The sequence below is a fragment of the Oryctolagus cuniculus genome, chromosome 5, assembly GCF_964237555.1.
Source record: "Oryctolagus cuniculus chromosome 5, mOryCun1.1, whole genome shotgun sequence".
Taxonomy (NCBI): Eukaryota; Metazoa; Chordata; class Mammalia; order Lagomorpha; family Leporidae; genus Oryctolagus; species Oryctolagus cuniculus.
In genome coordinates this window covers 117151215-117169211 of record NC_091436.1, presented here as the reverse complement: position 1 = coordinate 117169211, position 17997 = coordinate 117151215, and the positions used below count along the sequence as shown (strand labels likewise).

The following is a 17997-nucleotide window of genomic DNA, read 5'->3' as shown; positions in this document are numbered from 1 at the left end:
CTCCCAGCATTATCTTGTTCCCTAGATTGAGGCTGTGGGTTAAACTGTGTCCCCAAAAGGGATATGTTTAAGTATCTGTCAATGTGTCTTTCTCTGGAAATAGTGTCTTTGCAGCTATAATCAAGTTAGGATGTGGTCATACTCGGTTAAGGAGACCCCTAATCTTAGAAAAGGGCTGTTATTAGAAGAAAGATTGGATAAAGATAACACACAAGGGAGTGATAAGAAAAAGGGTTCTGAGTTGTTCTAAATTAAATTACAAACATGATGATAAAGCAAAGTGAGATAAGGGTTTATATGAAGCTGATAGCTTTGAGTTAAGCCAGCACAGAAAGTACAAAAATAAACTGTTCCACATTCCCTTCCTGCATGTTGAAGACTGACTATCGAGGAAACATTCAACATTGCTGAGGCTGCCATTGTGATGCAGTGGGTTGGGCTGCTGCCTGTGAAACTGGGATCCCATATGGTTGCCAGTTGGTGTAGCAGCTGGTCCATGTCCAATCCAGCTCCCTGCTAATGTGTCTGGGAAGGCAGCAGAGGATGGGCCAAGTAATTGGGATACTGAACCCATATGGGAGGTCTGAATGGAGTTCAGCGCTTTTGGCTTTGGCCTGGTCCAGCACCAGTTGATGGAGTTATTTAGGGAGTAAACCAGAGGATAGATGATCTTTATCTATCTTTCCTCTCTCTGTAACTCTGCATTTCAAATCTATTAGTAAATACATATTTTTTAAAAGGGAATCCTTGGCTCTTCATCAGAATCAACCAATCAAGAAGGAACAAACACTTTCTTTAGTGAGCTGTCATCCTATCTCAGAATGTTATTGGCTGTGTGTTTCCCCACCTCCCTCATTTATTAGCTAATGTAGATTCCTTGTAAACCATTGATGTTTCCTCCTCCCACAAGTTTCACTATAAAATACTCTGGCTTTTTAGAGTCCATGAATACTTTTCCAAATGATGTCAGCTGTGCTGCTGGTGGCTTAGGTCATCTGTCCTAGGACTGGTACATTATTTTGCCTCCTATCCAAAAGCTGTCAATAAACACTTTATCTTCAGAGAATTCTTGGCATCTAAATTTTTGTTTAAACAAAAGAATGCACTCTGCAGATGGAGACAGAGATTAGAGCGACACCCCAACAAACCAAGGAAGGTCCTGGCCATCAGACACCAGGAAGAGGCAAAGAAGGATCCTTCCTAAAACTTTCAAAGAATATGGTCCTGCTCATAACTCACTTTTACAAATAAATTTCAACTACCTTTAGCCACACAAGGTGTGGTAATTTGTAATGGCAACACCAAGAATAGGATACACCAGATATGCAGGATTTTAGATTAGAATTGCCTATGCTAGTGTTTTTCCCCCATGAGAGCAAGACTGAATTTGGCTTACTCATCATTCTTTCCCCAGCTCCTAGAACACTGAGTTTTCCATTAGACATAAATGCATTGATTGCCTAGTTGAACAGGAGAAAATTGATTATCTGAAGGAAAATATTCCTTTAAATAAAGTTTTTATATTGTAGGAAGGAAATACAGCAAAACACAAAAGGGAAAGCCTATTTTTTGTGTAAACCAGAGTGCCAGATAAATATTTCTATTTAAGTCTTTTGAAAAGGTATATGACAGCTATTATATGAACTAATTTTTCACTTCTCCACTGAAAATCTCTGCCAGTCAGTCCCCTGACAATATGGTCCTTCCTTTTTTTTTTTTTTTTTTTGTTTGCTAGAGCTGCTGAAATCAGTGTGGCTCCTCCATATACAGACATTCTTGGATCCCCCAAAATAATAGCTCAGAGTCCAAGTAACTTTTCTTTTATTTAAGTTCAAAGGGACATCCTAGGAGGTGCTCATAATTTTGTATTTGATCAAAACCAAGTACCATGTATTGCAACTAAATCTACATGGGTGGTTTTTAATTAAATTTACACAATACTTAGAAAACGTAATATGCCTTATGACAATCAGGATCACTATTTATTTAAAGTACTTCATCGCTGCAGGGGGTCAGAGGCTGGTCTTGCCTGTGCTTGGTATCTTTGCCTTCTTAATGGAAAATGATTTTTGCTTCTTCTCTGCATTTCTCATCATCAGGCGGATTCCTCTGGCTGCCAGGCTGCAGAAACTTCTTCACGGTGGGGAGATTGCTGATCCTGGTTTTCAGGGCCTGCAGTGCACAAATCACAGCCTCAGACAGGAGCAAAAACCACCCCATCATTAGCACAGCCCAGGAAGTCTGAGCACTCCAAGACAAAGACCAACCGAGTCCTCTCCATCAGCTCCAGTGTGGAGGCTGGGAAACGGTCCCCAGTGAGAATGCAGATGAGGGGAGGAATGTACAGCTCAGTGGCATTTCCCTAAAGATGTCGCTAAGACCTTCTTGAGTTCATAATCTTCTCTCTTCTAACGATACATTAATCTAGAAGATTCATGGCTCTTGTACAATTTAAGGGGGCTTCACAAAGTTCATGGAACACTGCAATTAGAAGTTTAATTTAGTGGAAAACAACTTTGAAATGCAAGCATAGTTTTTTTGTACTACATATTTTTCACAAACTCTTTGAAGAACCCCCATACAAGAAAGAAAATGTGTCTGTCAGATATGAAAAACCAGAGGGATCCAAACAGGAGAACTGACGATATGGGAATATTGAGTTGGAAATGGAGAAAATGGTGAGGACTAACCAGGAGTTGATCACAACCAGCTTCCACACAGAGAGACAAAGGTGAGAGTTGTGAGAATGGTGGGGTGGGAACAAAACTATAGAGAGAGGAACCAAAAATCTGACAGAGAGAGCTTGAGCTGAGGGAAAGAAATCACACAGGAAGATGCCTGCCTCAGAGGGACTTGGTGTGCGAAAAACAAGGACACACTTGAGATGAAAGGAATTACAGAGAAATCGGGGACAGACAGCATGGTGGGAGAGGAGCCTAGGGAGAGAGGTACTGGGCCCTGGCTAAAAGGCAGAATGTTCTTCCTGGGATGGCAGCCAACAGAAGTTTTCTTGGCAAGTGGATTATTTTCTCCTTAGAACCGGTGCCTAGAAGCTAATTTTGGAAACCTGGGGCAGCAGTAGTGAAGGCTGGAGAATGCAAGGGGTCACATCTTCATCAACCCCAGCAGCTAAATGTTAGATGATAGATGGGTATGCCCCATGAAGGGCTGTGAGGTAGGTCACCTGCAGCAGAGGGAAGCTGGCAGTCGCGCCGGGGTTGAGCTCTTCCACGTTGTAGAGAAGTTCAACCAGGAGAATGTCAGCCTTGCTCAGCTTGTTGCCAACAAGGTAGTCTTGTCCGTGGCTCTTCAACACCTGGTGAAGTTGAGGAATCAGATCATGGTCACAGGCACAGTCAGGCTGGGCCCCTGCTCCTCCTGAGCCTCTCCAGCCCACTCTCCCAGCTCTGCTGCCTCACTGGGTGGGTGTGGAGATGCAGACCTTTCTCCAGGGCCCCGTCTCATGAAGGAGAGTGAGAAGCGGGTGCTGCTCACTCCTCAGTGAAAGCCCAGGCTCCGTTTTCACTCTCACTCCCACATCCCTGTGGTGTCCACACTTCCCACGCTCACCTGCATATTCCCCATGTGCCGCAGGATGTGGCTCCTGGCCCCAGTGTTTCTGTCTGTTGCACACCCTGCAAGGTGCAGCCCTGACATTTCAGGACCTACCTCGCCAGTCTGCTCTCTCTCCAGTCACCCTTGGGAAGAGCATCCCCCTTCACCACAGCTCTCTCCCACCATGAAGTCTTTTTCAACCCTGCCCCTAATCTCCTCTTTTCCTAGTCCATGTCTCCGGGATTTGAAATAAACCTGGGCAAACTTGTGTTCTTCATCTTTGAAACATTGTTTTTGACTCTTAAATTGCACTATATTGAAATCTGCTGCTAAAAAATATACAGGTGAACTACACTGATGTTTGAAACTTATTTTGAAAGGACTGAAAAATACTCTGATGTAGATAATTGGAGAGGTGAATACATAGGACAAATCAAACACAGTATGTCCATTATTTTATTAGGTGGTGGTATCTATGTGTTTGCTAATCTTTTCTTTCGGGGCTGGCACTGTGGCGTAGGAGGTGAGGCTTCCACCTGCAGTGCCAGCATCCCATATGGGTGCCGGTTTGAGTCCCAGCTGCTCCACTTCTGATCTAATTCCCTGCTATGGCCTGGGAAAGCAGTGGAAGATGACCCAAGTCCTTGGGCCCCTGCACTCACGTGGGAGGTCTGGAAGAAGCTCCTGACTTCTGGCTTCAGATCGGTGCAGCTCTGGCTGTTGCAGCCATTTAGGGAGTGAACCAATGGATAGAAGACTTCTCTCTCTCTCTCTTTCTCTCTCTCTCTGCCTCTGCCTCTCTTTAACTCTACCTTTCAAATAAGTAAATCTTTTTTAAAAAAATCTTTTCTTTCAATCATTTGTATGTGTTAAATATATCATAGTAAAATTTTGAATTAATGTGTGCTGTATTCTTCTTTAAAGACAATTAAGTTTCTAAAAGGAAAGAAGGGGGAGGAAGGAAAGGAAAAGAGGAAGGAGGAAAAAAAAGCAAAATCACCTTTGAGAAGCAATAACATATTTTAGCCCTTGTACAGACTGTTGAGGAACACTTCTCTTAGGTTTTTTTTTTTTACTTCATTTGTTATTTTTTCCTTTTCTTTCTTTTTATTTTTCTTTCTCAGATAAAACAGGAGAGGGAGCTGGGGGGGGGATGAGTGAGAGGGAAGAATTGTAATTTACATAATGTTGTATTTATGAGATACAGGCAAATTAAAAATAAATAAAAATATATGCTGTAGATGAGAATTTTCAAGCAATATTGAAATCATGAAGCATAGGAGATACACATAGTATCATCAAGATACAATATTTCGGCAAAAAGCCTATTAGAATCTGTATGCATAAAGAAGCATGAAGAATAATTTGGTGCAAAAACAAGGGATATCATATGCTGTATTGTAATATGCTTTGTTCACTTATGATCCTGAGGCTGTTTGATTTCACAGCGTATAACACTGTGAGAAGTGGAGAGCTTCTCATTGTGTGAATGTGCTGTGTACTGCAAGCACCTGAGGGGCAAGGGGCATATTTGAGGATTTAATTCCTCTTAAATTCCTCATTGTTGCATAAGGTCTGGCACACAGCCATAACTTAGCATTTGTTCAATAAAGGAAAGAATGAATATTATCATGCTCCATAAAATGGGTGTTAAACAGTTGGTCCTTTATTCAAAAATTTCCCTTATATCTTATAAATATTTTTTGTTTGTGACTTTTATTGGACAGAATTTCAGGTATGGTGTGATCTCAAAAATATTTTCCTTTTCCTTTCACAAAGGTCCTTAGCTAAGAAAAATACTAACATACAATGATGACACTTTGTTTCCTTGTTTTATTCACACCTTTCCTCATATATTTGAGAACTGTGTCTCCAGATTCTGTAGATTATTCTTTTCTCTTTTTTTAATATTTATTTTATTCATTTGAAAGAGTTACAGAGAGAGGTAGAGCCAGACAGAGAGAGAGAGAGAGAAAGAGGTCTTCCATCTGCTGGTTCACTCCCCAAATGACCGCAACGGCCAGAGCTGAGCCGATCCGAAGCCAGGAGCCTGGAGTTTCCTCCAGATCTCCCACGTGGGTGCAGGGGCCTAAGGACTTGGGCCATCTTCTACTGCTTTCCCAGGCCAAAGCAGAGAGCCAGATTGGAAGTGGAGCAGCTGAGACTCGAACCGGCGCCCACATGGGATGCTGGTGCTGCTGGCCGCGGCTTTAACCCTCTGCGCCACAGTGCCAGCCCCAGGTTATTGTTTTATTAACATCACTTTTTTTCCTGTCCTCCTCTCCCTCCCTCTTCCACTACTATCACTATTTGGATCCACATCATCTGCCCCTGAAACACAATAGGGTCCTCTTGTTGGGCAGCTGCTCTCCTGTATCTGTACATACGGTACCAGATTGCTTTGTGATGTTGCTGTCATCACGTTGCTCTTTAGTCAAAAGGTGGGGTTTCTATGTGGTCTACTACAACCTCTAGTAGGAACCAATGATTTCCACAGATCACATCTAGAAATGCCTTTGAAATTCCAATTGAGCATTCTAGTTTGGGTTCTAGTAAATTAACATTTTCTGAAAAAAAATGTATCTTTAGTTTAACTGATGTAGTTCTTCTTCACGTGTATTTTCACACACTTCCTTGGGCACCTGTGTGCTCAATTAATATCAAGGAAGGCCCTTTGGAAGCAAAGGTGAAAGCCTCTGGAAAGCCAAGCCACTCTTTCTCTGCTGTCTTTTGTGACTGACTGCATGTCTCAGTCTCAATAAAACCACATATTGAGATCCTAACCCCCAAAGTGACACTGTGAATAGGTGTACCATTGGAAGGTGATTAGGTTTTGAGGGTGGAGCCCTCGGGAATGGCATTAGTGCCCTTATGAAAGGGACCCCACAGAGCTCTCTTGGCCTCTCCATCATGTTAGAGCACAGCCAGAAGCTGGCCATCTGTGAACCCAGAACGGGCCCTCGCCAGACGCTGACTCTTTCAGTGCCTTAACCTTGCACACCTCATATCCAGAACTGGAGACGTAAGCACCTGTGCTTGAAGCCATTTGGTGAATGGCATTTTTACTATAGCAGCCCACACTGTGATGATATATTCTTATGCCCAAGACAGCCTCTAAACCCTTAGTGCCCTTAAAAATGAAGTAGCTTCCATTTACCTTTTCAAAGGCAGGAAAATAACGGTTTTTTGCTTTATCTTTGATCTGAGCAAGTTTTGCCTCTTGTTCCTCCGGTGGAAGGAATGGACGAGTAAGAATCAATTCATTCAAATCTACTATGCCTTCTGTATACATATCAATCCTGAGAAACAAAAACAACCAAACTATCAAGTCCCTCCTGTATTAGAGTTTATACTTTAAAAACTTAATATAAGGGAGCGTAGAGGATGGCAAAGTAATTCATCTCCTGGGGGGGCCTTTGAGATCCAAGCCATTGTACTATGACTTTTATTTACATATTTACACTTATTTCTGATAATAGCCTAAGGGAAAACATAAATGCCTTAATTTTTGTTATACTGATGACCAAATACATTTCCAACGAGTGCTGATTACCTGTTCAGAGTGAAACTCCTGAGAGCACATGGTGCATCCCTGAATGTAACCACTGCTGCTACAAATATGTTTTCTATCTCTGCTGTGCTGTGTTGTGTCTGGTGCACAACCATAGTGTGGTTCATTTGGCAAATGACTTGCCAGCTAATTTATCTCACAACGGAGTCTCTGTCATGGCCATGTCACACATGTCCCTCTCCCTCTCTTATCGGGTTACATGTCCCAGGTCATTTTTATACCCAATGTTAGAAATTCTGCTAATTATTTCTCATAAAACATGACTTCACAGCTCTCTCTATATGCTGTTTTCCAGCTCCAGTTATGCTTGCTTTTCTTGGGCTCTCACCTAAAATATTCCCTTATGCAGTGCATTTCTGTGTACAGGTACAAGAAAATCATATGATATGAGGCCTTTTTTCCTTTGTTTGAAACAGCTATTAAAATATCTTTTTAAAATAGTAGATTTATTAAAATAGTCGCAAACCATAATTGTTTTCCCCTTTAAGGTATACTATTCAGTGGTTTCGGTACAGTCACAGGATTCTGCAAGTACCCTCATCCTGTAATTCCTGAACATGTTTATCACTACCTCCAAAAAACCTGCGTATCTGGGAGGCAACCACTTTTCAATTCCCCTTGCCACAGCCCAAGAAACTACTTTTTAATTCATTTTTTTAGAGAGTAATAATTTCAAGCTACCTCCATATTGTAGCATGAGTCAGTAATTCATTCCTTCTCATAGGCAAACACTATTCCATTGTATGCATAGAACCCACTTTGTACTTTGTCCATTCATCTGTTGATGGATATTTGGTTTATTTCCACTTTATGAATAATGCTACTATGAAATTTCTGTATTAGATATGATGTATTTTCTTTTGGATATAAACCTAATAAAATTGCTAGATCATTGGTAATTCTATGTTTAACTTTTTGAGACTGTCAACAGCTGCATACATGACTTTTTCAATCAAGTAGCACCACTGTAACAAGGAAGAGGTCCCAATATTTATAGGTACTGACTCTGGCTTCTTTAGTTTTATGTGAAATGCTTCAAATAATGCAACTATCTTCAGCATCAGCCTTTACTAAACTTTACCTGGGAATATATATATATTCAGCATTGCATTATATTTACATTTATTTCTGAGAACAATCTAAAGGGTAAATAAATATGTAAAATTTTTGTTCTATCCATGACCAAATACAGTTACAACTAATGTCAGTGACCTGTTCAGGGTCATGATCATAAGAGAATGTGGTGGATCTCTCTGTGTGACCAATGATGCAAAAATTAGTGTTTGCATCTCAGCTATATTGTGTCCTGTGCACAAATGTAGCATGGTTAATGACTTGCTACTATACTATACTATGCTATACTATACTATACTATACTATACTATACTATACGACTGGTATCATAAGTCCAAAAACACTGTTCTTTTAGTTTCTGGAATTTAAGAATCACATCCTTTGGATTCAACTTTCCCGGGTCTTCATCCTTATAAACTCACTTTAGTGCCCTGTCTTGAGTTGCTGGTTGCAGTCTAGCCTCTAAAAGCACTTGGAAAGAAGATTCCTTCATCTTCTAAATGGTTCCATCAGTGTTTGGAAACCTCTGATAGTGAGCCGTATCTGTCAACTGCCTCCTCTTCTATGACCAGAGTTACCTGAATCCATCCAAAATTACTCTTACTCATCTCCATAGGACTCTGCCATACTAGACCTCAGTACATGCCCAAGCCCCAGCCTGCAGCAGGCTCTGCTCCCCCTGCCACAGTCCTGTTCAGTAGTGGCAAGACCCACATCATCCCTGTGTTATCTGCAGATGTAAGAACAAAAAATATACCGTACAGGGCTCTCTCCTTTATGTCTTTCCCATACAGGTTGTGCTTGTCTGCAATGTAGTTGAAAATGGCTCTGGTCTGCACCAGCTTCATCCCATCAATCTCAACCATGGGCACTTGCTGGAACATCAATACCCCATCTTTTGGAAGAAAAAAAGGAAAAAGAAAAGTGAAATGACTGTAGCTCTCATTGTTTCAATAAGAAAGCACATCTGTTGAAAATGGCTGAGCTGATAAGATGAAAAAAGGATTTCCTGGTTACCTTTCAAGTAAAACAGCCTTTTATCTTCTGATAGTTCCTCTTTTTCTTATCAATCTTCCTTTTACTTTTTCATGCTATTATTTCATTAGTATTTTTATTTTCTATCTAGATACTTGGCGGGTCCCTGTATTTTTGTGTTTAATTTATCTTCTTGGAGATTTTAGGGGGAAGTTTGGAGACATTATACCTGGGAGCCATTTGGATGCCACTTGGAATAGGAAGTTCTTGCCAGTGCCGCGGCTCACTAGGCTAATCCTCCGCCTAGCGGCGCCGGCACACCGGGTTCTAGTCCCAGTCGGGGCACCGGATTCTGTCCTGGTTGCCCCTCTTCCAGTCCAGCTCTCTGCTATGGGCCAGAAGTGCAGTGGAGGATTGCCCAAGGGCTTGGGCCCTGCACCCCATGGGAGACCAGGAGAAGCACCTGGCTCCTGGCTTCAGGTCAGCGTGGTGCACCGGCCGGGGTGGCCATTGTAGGGTGAACCAATGGCAAAGGAAGACCTTTCTCTCTGTCTCTCTCTTTCTCACTGTCCACTCTGCCTGTCAAAAAAAAAAAAATAGGAAGTTCCCCAAAACTCACGGTGTTCATGACATCAGCATCAGCTCAGAGAGAGATTTCTATGTGGGACATTCTGCGTGCCTTTAAATAGCACCACTGGACAGTATGTGCAAGGTGGGCCTGTGTCCTTGACCCCATGGCTGCTGGCCATTGTTCTTTCTCTCCTTCTTAACACTCTCATCTGGACTTCCAGCTAATTCAGCAGCATCTTATCAAGTCTAAACTGTTGCAAGGTAATGACCTTATAAAGTGTGAAATGTGAAGAAGGAACTCAAGTTTATTGCTAGACTAATTTATGCTCTTTTTGTCTAATGCATGCCCCTGTGTCTCTTTGGGTGTAGAGGGCAGTGTGTGAGCCTGAGTTGACTGTAACTGCAGAAAGTCTCACAAAGCAGAGAGGGCGTTTCCAGGACACCGAGGGAGTATGGAGGATTACTTTAACAAATACTCAAAGAGATCTAGATATTTTCCCCCTTATAGCGTACTGCTATACCAGCTCAAGTTCCACCCCTTTCACATTACAGTCTCATTCCTCCATCCCCAAATATCACTCTATAAACACCTAAGCATTGCCTGGTGTTTAACCTTCTGGTCAATACCCTCATCAGAGAAATTTAGATGGTTATTCTTACCTTTTCTTAACTTTTCCAGGTCTTCTCGAGTTTTCATACATTTCTCTTCAAACTAGACAGAAACAAAGAGCTCTTTTTAGTTAACTTCATAGAATTATGAATTTTTAACTTCAATGGTCCCTGTCTGGCATATAATGTTGAGAAGGTAAGATTTCTGAGTTTGGCAGGTACACAGAGAAGTTTGGTTATGACTATTTGCAAATTTAGATTAGATACATCAAAAAAAGAGCATAAATCATAGCCCACAGCTGCCCATTTTTGTAGCAGCACCTCCATGATGAGCACTGTCCATAATTAGGCCTGTGTTTTGGGTATGTCACTGGAGGGAAGGGACTGCAGGTTCTTCTACATATGGACTTTGTACCTCAGAAAAGTCCGTGTTTTCATATGAGATCAGAGCAAAACCAGCATGGGGTATGCCATGGGTCAACAGCCACCTAATTTTTCAACCAAAACATCTCAGCTGTAATTTCCAACACCCCATTACCCAGAAAGCTAATCAAGGGTGAAATGGGACCTTGTTGTTGCATATCTTTGAATCATGCACCCAAAACGTCTTCTCATGGAAAGCAAACTAAGATGGAATTCCTAGTTTAATGAAGCAATTGGAATCCTCACAGCATTTTATTTTCATCAAAGCTTTGGTTTCTGATATGACCAAGTAGGTTTAATACGACTTTCTTCATGTAATGACTTCTTGACCTTGGACTCATTACTGCATAAATTTGAATTTCAGTATACTAATCTATAATCCAAGAATAGTTATAACACAAATGTTATAGCTTGGTATGGGGATTGAAGCACTAAGGTATGCAAAGCACTTAGAAAATACCAGATGCATTTTAAGTGCTTGATAAATATAAGTTAGCAGTAGGGCTTTGACAGATGCTGATTTTTTCATTACATCTTGCATTTTTAGGAAACTTAAGCCAATCTTCTGTTGATGAAAATGTACATTTTTCTTTATCTATATCCAGTCCTTTAAACTGTGGTGTAAAATGTGCCTCAACCTGAGACAAGTTGTTTAGGTTGAAGTGGTATTCAGTTGCAAGGGTATCTCAATATAATCACAAACTTTAAGTGGTTGCTAGTATTTAATACAAATATGAAAATGAGTTTTACATATTAATGAAGAATAAAGCAGGATCTATGCAAACTAAATCTAAGGAGATAGTCAGTAATTAAGATTTTCTGTGTTTCAATATCAGTATGATTTACTTCCCATCTTAGTTCTGCCTCAAGTAGTGATGTGATCTGGACATAATCATTTAATGTCTTCAAGTCTTAATTTCCTCATCCGTAAAATGGAAGGAGGACATTTTGGTAAAGAGAATACTATAGTGTTTTTAAGATACACAGTGCATGTCATGGCCCATCCAAATTAAGTAGCTAATTGTAGTGGTATTTTGCAGTAGCTATTGTAGTTTTAGGGAGTTCTTTATGATGAAAAAGTCATGAATTTGTGTTCCTAATTTTTGTATGAAAAACAGAGTTTTCTGTGGATTTACATAATCAAGGCATCAAGATATAGAGATTTAAAGTATTATATTCCATAAATCCATAAAGTTTCTGGTTCAGAAAAAACATAAGGGGTGGTGCATGCTCCCTACAAAATGCTGGTGGAGGTGGGGTGTGGCTGGCCTGTGTGGTGATGCTCACGAAGCTGATGGCAATGGATGGGACGGTGGTGATCAATCTTGGGGCAGAACCCACAAGCTCTGGGTGAGGAGTGCAGTCAGCCCTTGCCCAGCACCCTCTTCTATCAGGCTGAGGTAGAGAAGGGGAAGCTGTGGCTGTTGGAATCATGCCTGTTTGAAGCTAAATGTTATTACAAAAGAGTGAAAATGTTTAAAAGTTTAAAAAATTGGGCTTGAAAAGCAAAAAAGTTACAGTACACTGAGGTTAATTTACTGGAGAAAGAAAAATTTTATGAAATTAGTGTAGCCCAAGTGTATAGTGTTTACAAAGTTCATAGTAGTGTACAGCAATGTCCCAGGCCTTCATACTACTCACTCACTTACTACTCACTCACCTAGAGCAACTTCCTGTCTTGGAAGTGCCCTATACAGATGTACCATGGTTTATCTTCTACATCATATTTTCACTGTACCTTTTCTGTTTAGACATATTTAGAACATAAATGCTTACAAACTGTGTTCCAGCTGCCTGTGTCATTCAGCACAGTAGCATTTTTACAGGTTTGTAGCCCAGGTGCAACAGGTTATACTGTCTGGCCTAGGTGTGTAGTGGCTAAGCCATCTAAGTTTGTGTGGCCAAACACATCCATGTTCCCACAATGAAATCATCAAACAACACATTTCTTATAATGTATCTGTTGCTAACAGACACATGACTACTTTATATCCTTAAATATTCATTGTGTTTCTTTATTACATAAGAATCATTAAATGTATTATCACATCTGAGATATTAATAATAATTTTTCAATGCTATCAAATATCTAATGAATATTTCAATTGTTAAATAACATGCAATTTTTCATAGTTTTAAAAAATCTGATTTTGTATAATCCAATCCACATATAATAATTAGTGTGTTAAACTTAACATGATTATTATCTTTTTAAAAAAGATTTATTTATTTATTTATTTGAAAGGCAGAGTTACACAGGGAGAGAAGGAGAGACAGAGAGAGAGAGAGGTCTTCCATCTGTTGGTCCACCTCCTGGTTGGCCGCAATGGCCAGAACTAAATTGATCTAAAGCCAGAAGCCAGGAGTGAGGAGCTTCCTCCAGTCTTTCCATGTGAGTACAGAGGCCCAAGGACTTGTGCCATCCTCCACTGCCTTTGTAGGCCACAGCAGAGAGCTGGATCAGAAGAGGAGCAACTGGGGCCTGGACTGGCACACATATGGGATGCCGGCACCGCAGGTGGCAGCTTTACCCACTATGCCACAGCACCGGCCCTATTATCTTTTTTTAAAAGATTTATTTATTTATTTGAGAACCAGAGATAGAGAGAAGAAAATAGAGATCTTCCATCCATTAATTCATTCCCCAAATGGCCACAATGGCTGGAGCTGGACCAGGCTGAAGCCATGAAGCAGGAGCTCCATCTGGGTTTCCCAAGCACTTGGGCCATCTTCTGCTGCTTTCTCAGGTGAGTTAGCAAGGAGCTGGATCGGAAGTGGAGCAACCAGAACTCAAACCAGCGCCTGTATGGGATGCCAACACTGCAGGCAGAGGCTTAGCCTTCTATGCCACAGTTCCAGCCCTGATTATTGTCTTTAATGAGAAGAAATAGTAACAGTTAATAAAATCAATCTGTTAATTTCTTTCTCCATCTTTGGCAATTTTTATTTAAGACATCACGTTTTTCTGATCATTTAGTAGGTCACATCTCTTAGCTTATGTGAGAAAAGTATCTAATACAGTCAGTTTTAGATCACCTTAAGCTGACTTCACTCAGAACATACCTCTACCCCAGCTGCAGTCAGGAGCCACCGGATAGACTCCATTCTGCCCCGTGCATTGAAGTAGTGAAGCTTGGGCTTCCCTGCCATAGTGGTGGTTTCCTGGTTTCCCTAAGTATGGATAAAGGAATGAATGAATGAAACCATGAAATAAAAATTATTTTATGATATATTCTTGAATAACACTAATAACACTAAATGAGTACCTGCCTTTTTGTATTTTTAAAATTGTAAATATTATTTACTGGAAAGGCAGAGTGAAACAGAAAGAGAGAGAGAGAGAGAGAGATACTTTCCAATCACTGGTCCCCACAATAGCAAGGACTGGGCTAGGTTGAAGCCAAGAGCCAGGATCTTAATCTGGGTCTCCCTTAGTGGGTGACAGGAACTCAGCTGTTTGAGTCATCAACTGCTTCCCCCAGGGTGAGCAACAATAGGAAGCTGGAATCAGGAATGGAGCTAGGATTTGAGCCAAGCACTCCAATATGGGACACAGGCATCCCCAGCGACATATTAACCACTATGCCAAACTCCCACCCCAGTATCTGCCTTCTTTATAGCATGAATGGAGAAGTTTGATTAAAGTTTTCTTTAACCTAAATTGTTACCTATCATTGGCTATCCCCATAATGCACCAAACTAGTTCCATGTCCCTATTGAATTCCAACAATTTGAATATTTACTCTCTTCATGCTATCCTATATTTTCCGTAAGCTTTCTTCATTCCTCTTGACTCTTTTCTCTCCCAACTATGTCTTTTCAGATAGTCTGTCAATGACCCCATCAATTTTTTTCCTCTATTTGATCTATTCTGCTATTGATGCCTTCTATTTACAGTTTTTTTTAAAAAAATTTATTTGACAGATATATTTAGCTAGTGAGAGAGAAAGGTCTTCCTTCCGTTGGTTCACTCCTCAAATGGTCACAACGGCCGGTGCGCTGCGCCGATCCGAAGCCAGGAGCCAGGTACTTCTTCCTGGTCTCCCATGAGGGTGCAGGGGCCCAAGCACCTGGGTCATCCTCCACCGCCCTCCCGGGCCACTGCAGAGAGCTGGACTGGAAGAGGAGCAGCCCGGACTAAAACCCGGCGCCCATATGGAATGCTGGCGCCGCAGGCGGAGGATTAACAAAGTGAGCCACGGCGCCAGTCCCCTATTTACAGTTTTAATATCACTTAGGATACTTGTCAGTCAAAAGATTTCTGCTTGATTTTAGTTACTTCCATCTCTATCAAATCTCTGTGTGAACATTGAATTGTTTCTCTATATTCTCTTGAATTTTCTTGAGTTTTCTTAACACAATTTGAAATTTTCACCCAATAATTTGGAAATTTCATTTCCTAAATGGTTGGTTTCTGGCACCTCATTTTGATCTTTAGCTGAGGTCATAGCTCCTTGGAAATTCTTGATGCTTGTTGATACATAGTGTTGTCTCTGTGTTGAAGGATTAGTTATAATAACCTAGCTTTGCTTGTGGCTGTCCTTTTAGACATTTTAAACAGTCTGTTTATTTTCTTTGCCTGGATAATTCTCCCATTTCAGCACTAGATAGGACCCTAATTCACAATTTGCCTCAGTTCTGCAGTTGGTATGATTTTATTGATTCAGTCTTACTATACTCTCTCAAATTAAATTTGCCCCAAACCTGCAATTGATGTGTTTTTCAATATGAACATGGGAAGTGCCTTAAAAGGAATAGTCTATACCTGAAGCCTTTTCCCAGACCTGTGGTAGGTTCAGACTCCTTGTCCTATGTCCCACAGATAACCATGATGTTAGATCACATCTGAAGCCCTCACCCACCAAGACCAGTGCATCCTGGGGGTAGGACCAAACCTCACCCCACTATGGTCTGTGTGCTAATGAGTTGGTCTCACTGCCTGAAGTCACATCAATGAACGATTGTTGATGTTGACTTTGGTATAAGAATGCTCAACCAGGACCATGGAATTCTGTTGGGCACTGAAACAGGTCCAAAGATTCTGTGTGCAGGAAGAGGCCTGGGAATAGGGACCATTAGGACCTGCTGAATGCTGAATTCTATCAGCCTGGTATTAAGTACTCAAATAGTCCTGTTATTCCTTTTCATCTGCCCAAGGTTGTAGGAGGGGTGATGGAGGCAATCTTTAAGCTACCAAAACAGACTGGAATGGATCACTCTGGGATCTTGTAGTCACCAGACCTTGGGAAATCTTGAGAGTACCCACCAGGCTGACAGAAGCTATTAGGAAAACAGTCCAAAATGAGTCTGTCCGCCTAATACCAGGACAAGTTCAAAGACTGTCCACAGACACTTGTCTCATGAAAATTCTAGGATCTGCACAGTGTTGGGCTTTCCCAGCATAGCACTGAGTCCAAAGGCACAGTCCTGTGGACCTTTGCTTGCACAAGTTTAGAGGAGAGTGATAAAGGCATTCCTCTGGTCCCTCAGACTGGTCACACCTAGGCCCCAGAGTCAGAGGTTCCTACAAAGTCCTGGGGGTGTCCATTAAACCCCACCAGAAGCTAGCAGTGACACACAACAAAATGAGTGTGACCCTCAGGAGTGCAGCTATTGCTTCATGTTGCACAAGTCTGGAGGCTGTCTGTGAGCAGTTTTGGGGTGGTAGGCCTTTGGGATTTAACAGGTGCAGGGTCTCGGTGGGGTAGACCTGACTGTGAGCTCTAAGTTGCCATCCTAAGCTCTCTTTCATGGCCTCTCTGCCCACTGGAGTTTCACTTTCTGCAGGTGGTTGAGGGAGGGATGGCAAAGTCTACCTGGCTGCAGAAGCTCCCAATTGCTACACAAGGAATGAAGACTGGGTCAGGTAAGGGGTCAGCTAACAGATGTTTTTCAGAGTAGGCCTGGCACTGGAATTCAGTTCCATCTCCTTTTCCAAGCAGGAGGCGTTGCTATGTGCTAAAGTCCTTTGGTTATGACCCTAAACTCCCCCTGCCCTGCCATTCTCCAGTACGGTTATTCTAGGTCATTGCTGACTTCTGTATTCTGATCCTGTAAACTTGTACCTTTCAGCCAGCTGTTTGTATGGTTTGCAAAAACTTGTTTTGTGCTCCAGTATTTATCTATTTCTTTCATCAATGGGATTTAGTGCTAGAAGGTTCTCAACAACAGGTGATTTTGCCTTTGTTTGCAGAAGACATTAAGCAATGTGGAGACATTTCTGGTTGCTCCAACAAGGGGAGGAGAATGGGTATAGTGTTCTTGAATCAGATAGGTAGAGACTAGCAACGCCTCTAAACATCCTACATTGGACAGGTCAGCCCCCTACAACAAAGAGTTTCCCGGTGGAAAAAAGGGCAGCAGTTCCAAGCTTGAGCAACCTGCCTTAGCCATTCTCTAGGTTTTACCATGAGTTGACTGAACTCCAAAAAGAGAAAGAGACTTGTCATCTAATTAGAGGCAAAGATTGAATTAGAATTCAGTTCTCCTGACATTCAGACTAACTTATTCCCAACACAATAAATCTTACTTTTGAGTGTTCATAGCCTATGTAGCATTAGAGTATTAAAATTCACAATTAATCTGCCAAGTACTCCTACAAAGATTGCAATATTAGCATAAATTCCCACATTCTTCTGGTTGTGGTCATATTCTCAGCTGGTCTAAAATGCTACCCCCTCTTTTTCTCCTCATGACACAAGCTGTTTTCATTCTACTACTATGTCATGCTCTAGTTTTTTCTAAATTCTTAATTTTTATATGTCTGTAAAGATGTATTCCACAGAGACAGAATAAAAAACTGTTGAACTATTGTCTAACACAGCTAGAAGGTACAAGGTGAGTATAAAATGACTTTTCTTTTGCTGAGGACATATTTTAAAGTATTTTTCTAGGTAGCTAGAGAGGGGAATGTAGGAAGTTATATAAGATCAGTACTCACCTAGTAAAAGGTTTTGATGTTCTTGGTCCAGAAACTCAATAGAGTTCCTGATGTGTTGTGTAGCTATTTATTCATTTCAGTTAGGGAAAAACCACACCCATCAGTTAGGGAAAAACCACACTCATGGGGGTGTGCAGGGACAGCTAAGTCCACAATTGATTAAAAGGAAACAGCTAAGTCTTACTCCTCTCAGGGTACATCTGGTTAATATGTTACTTTTCAAGTTTGGCCAGAAATGTTTAAGCAGAAATTTCAGATAAATGTCACTCTGTTTTGCAGT

At 41.3% G+C, this 17997-nt stretch overlaps 1 protein-coding gene across 3 annotated transcripts; it reads right to left on the bottom strand.

Annotated features, from left to right (window-relative positions):
- Window positions 1–1804: 1804 nt before the first annotated feature.
- Window positions 1805–17864, bottom strand: LOC100328911 (glutathione S-transferase Yc). 3 transcript variants are annotated; one of them, XM_008262751.4, is made up of 7 exons: window positions 17718–17864; window positions 13841–13948; window positions 10406–10457; window positions 8963–9095; window positions 6713–6854; window positions 3185–3316; window positions 1805–2172 (listed from the first exon to the last, which is right to left on the bottom strand). In XM_008262751.4, exons 2-7 carry the CDS (start codon window positions 13925–13927, stop codon window positions 2053–2055), a joined length of 666 nt encoding a protein of 221 aa, XP_008260973.1. In that variant the 5' UTR covers window positions 13928–13948; window positions 17718–17864; the 3' UTR covers window positions 1805–2052. The 3 variants fall into 3 exon arrangements, with proteins under 3 accessions (XP_008260973.1, XP_017200276.1, NP_001164569.1); XM_017344787.3 differs by lacking the exon at window positions 13841–13948 and having other exon boundaries at window positions 17718–17741; NM_001171098.2 differs by lacking the exon at window positions 17718–17864 and having other exon boundaries at window positions 1831–2172; window positions 13841–13939.
- Window positions 17865–17997: the final 133 nt, after the last annotated feature.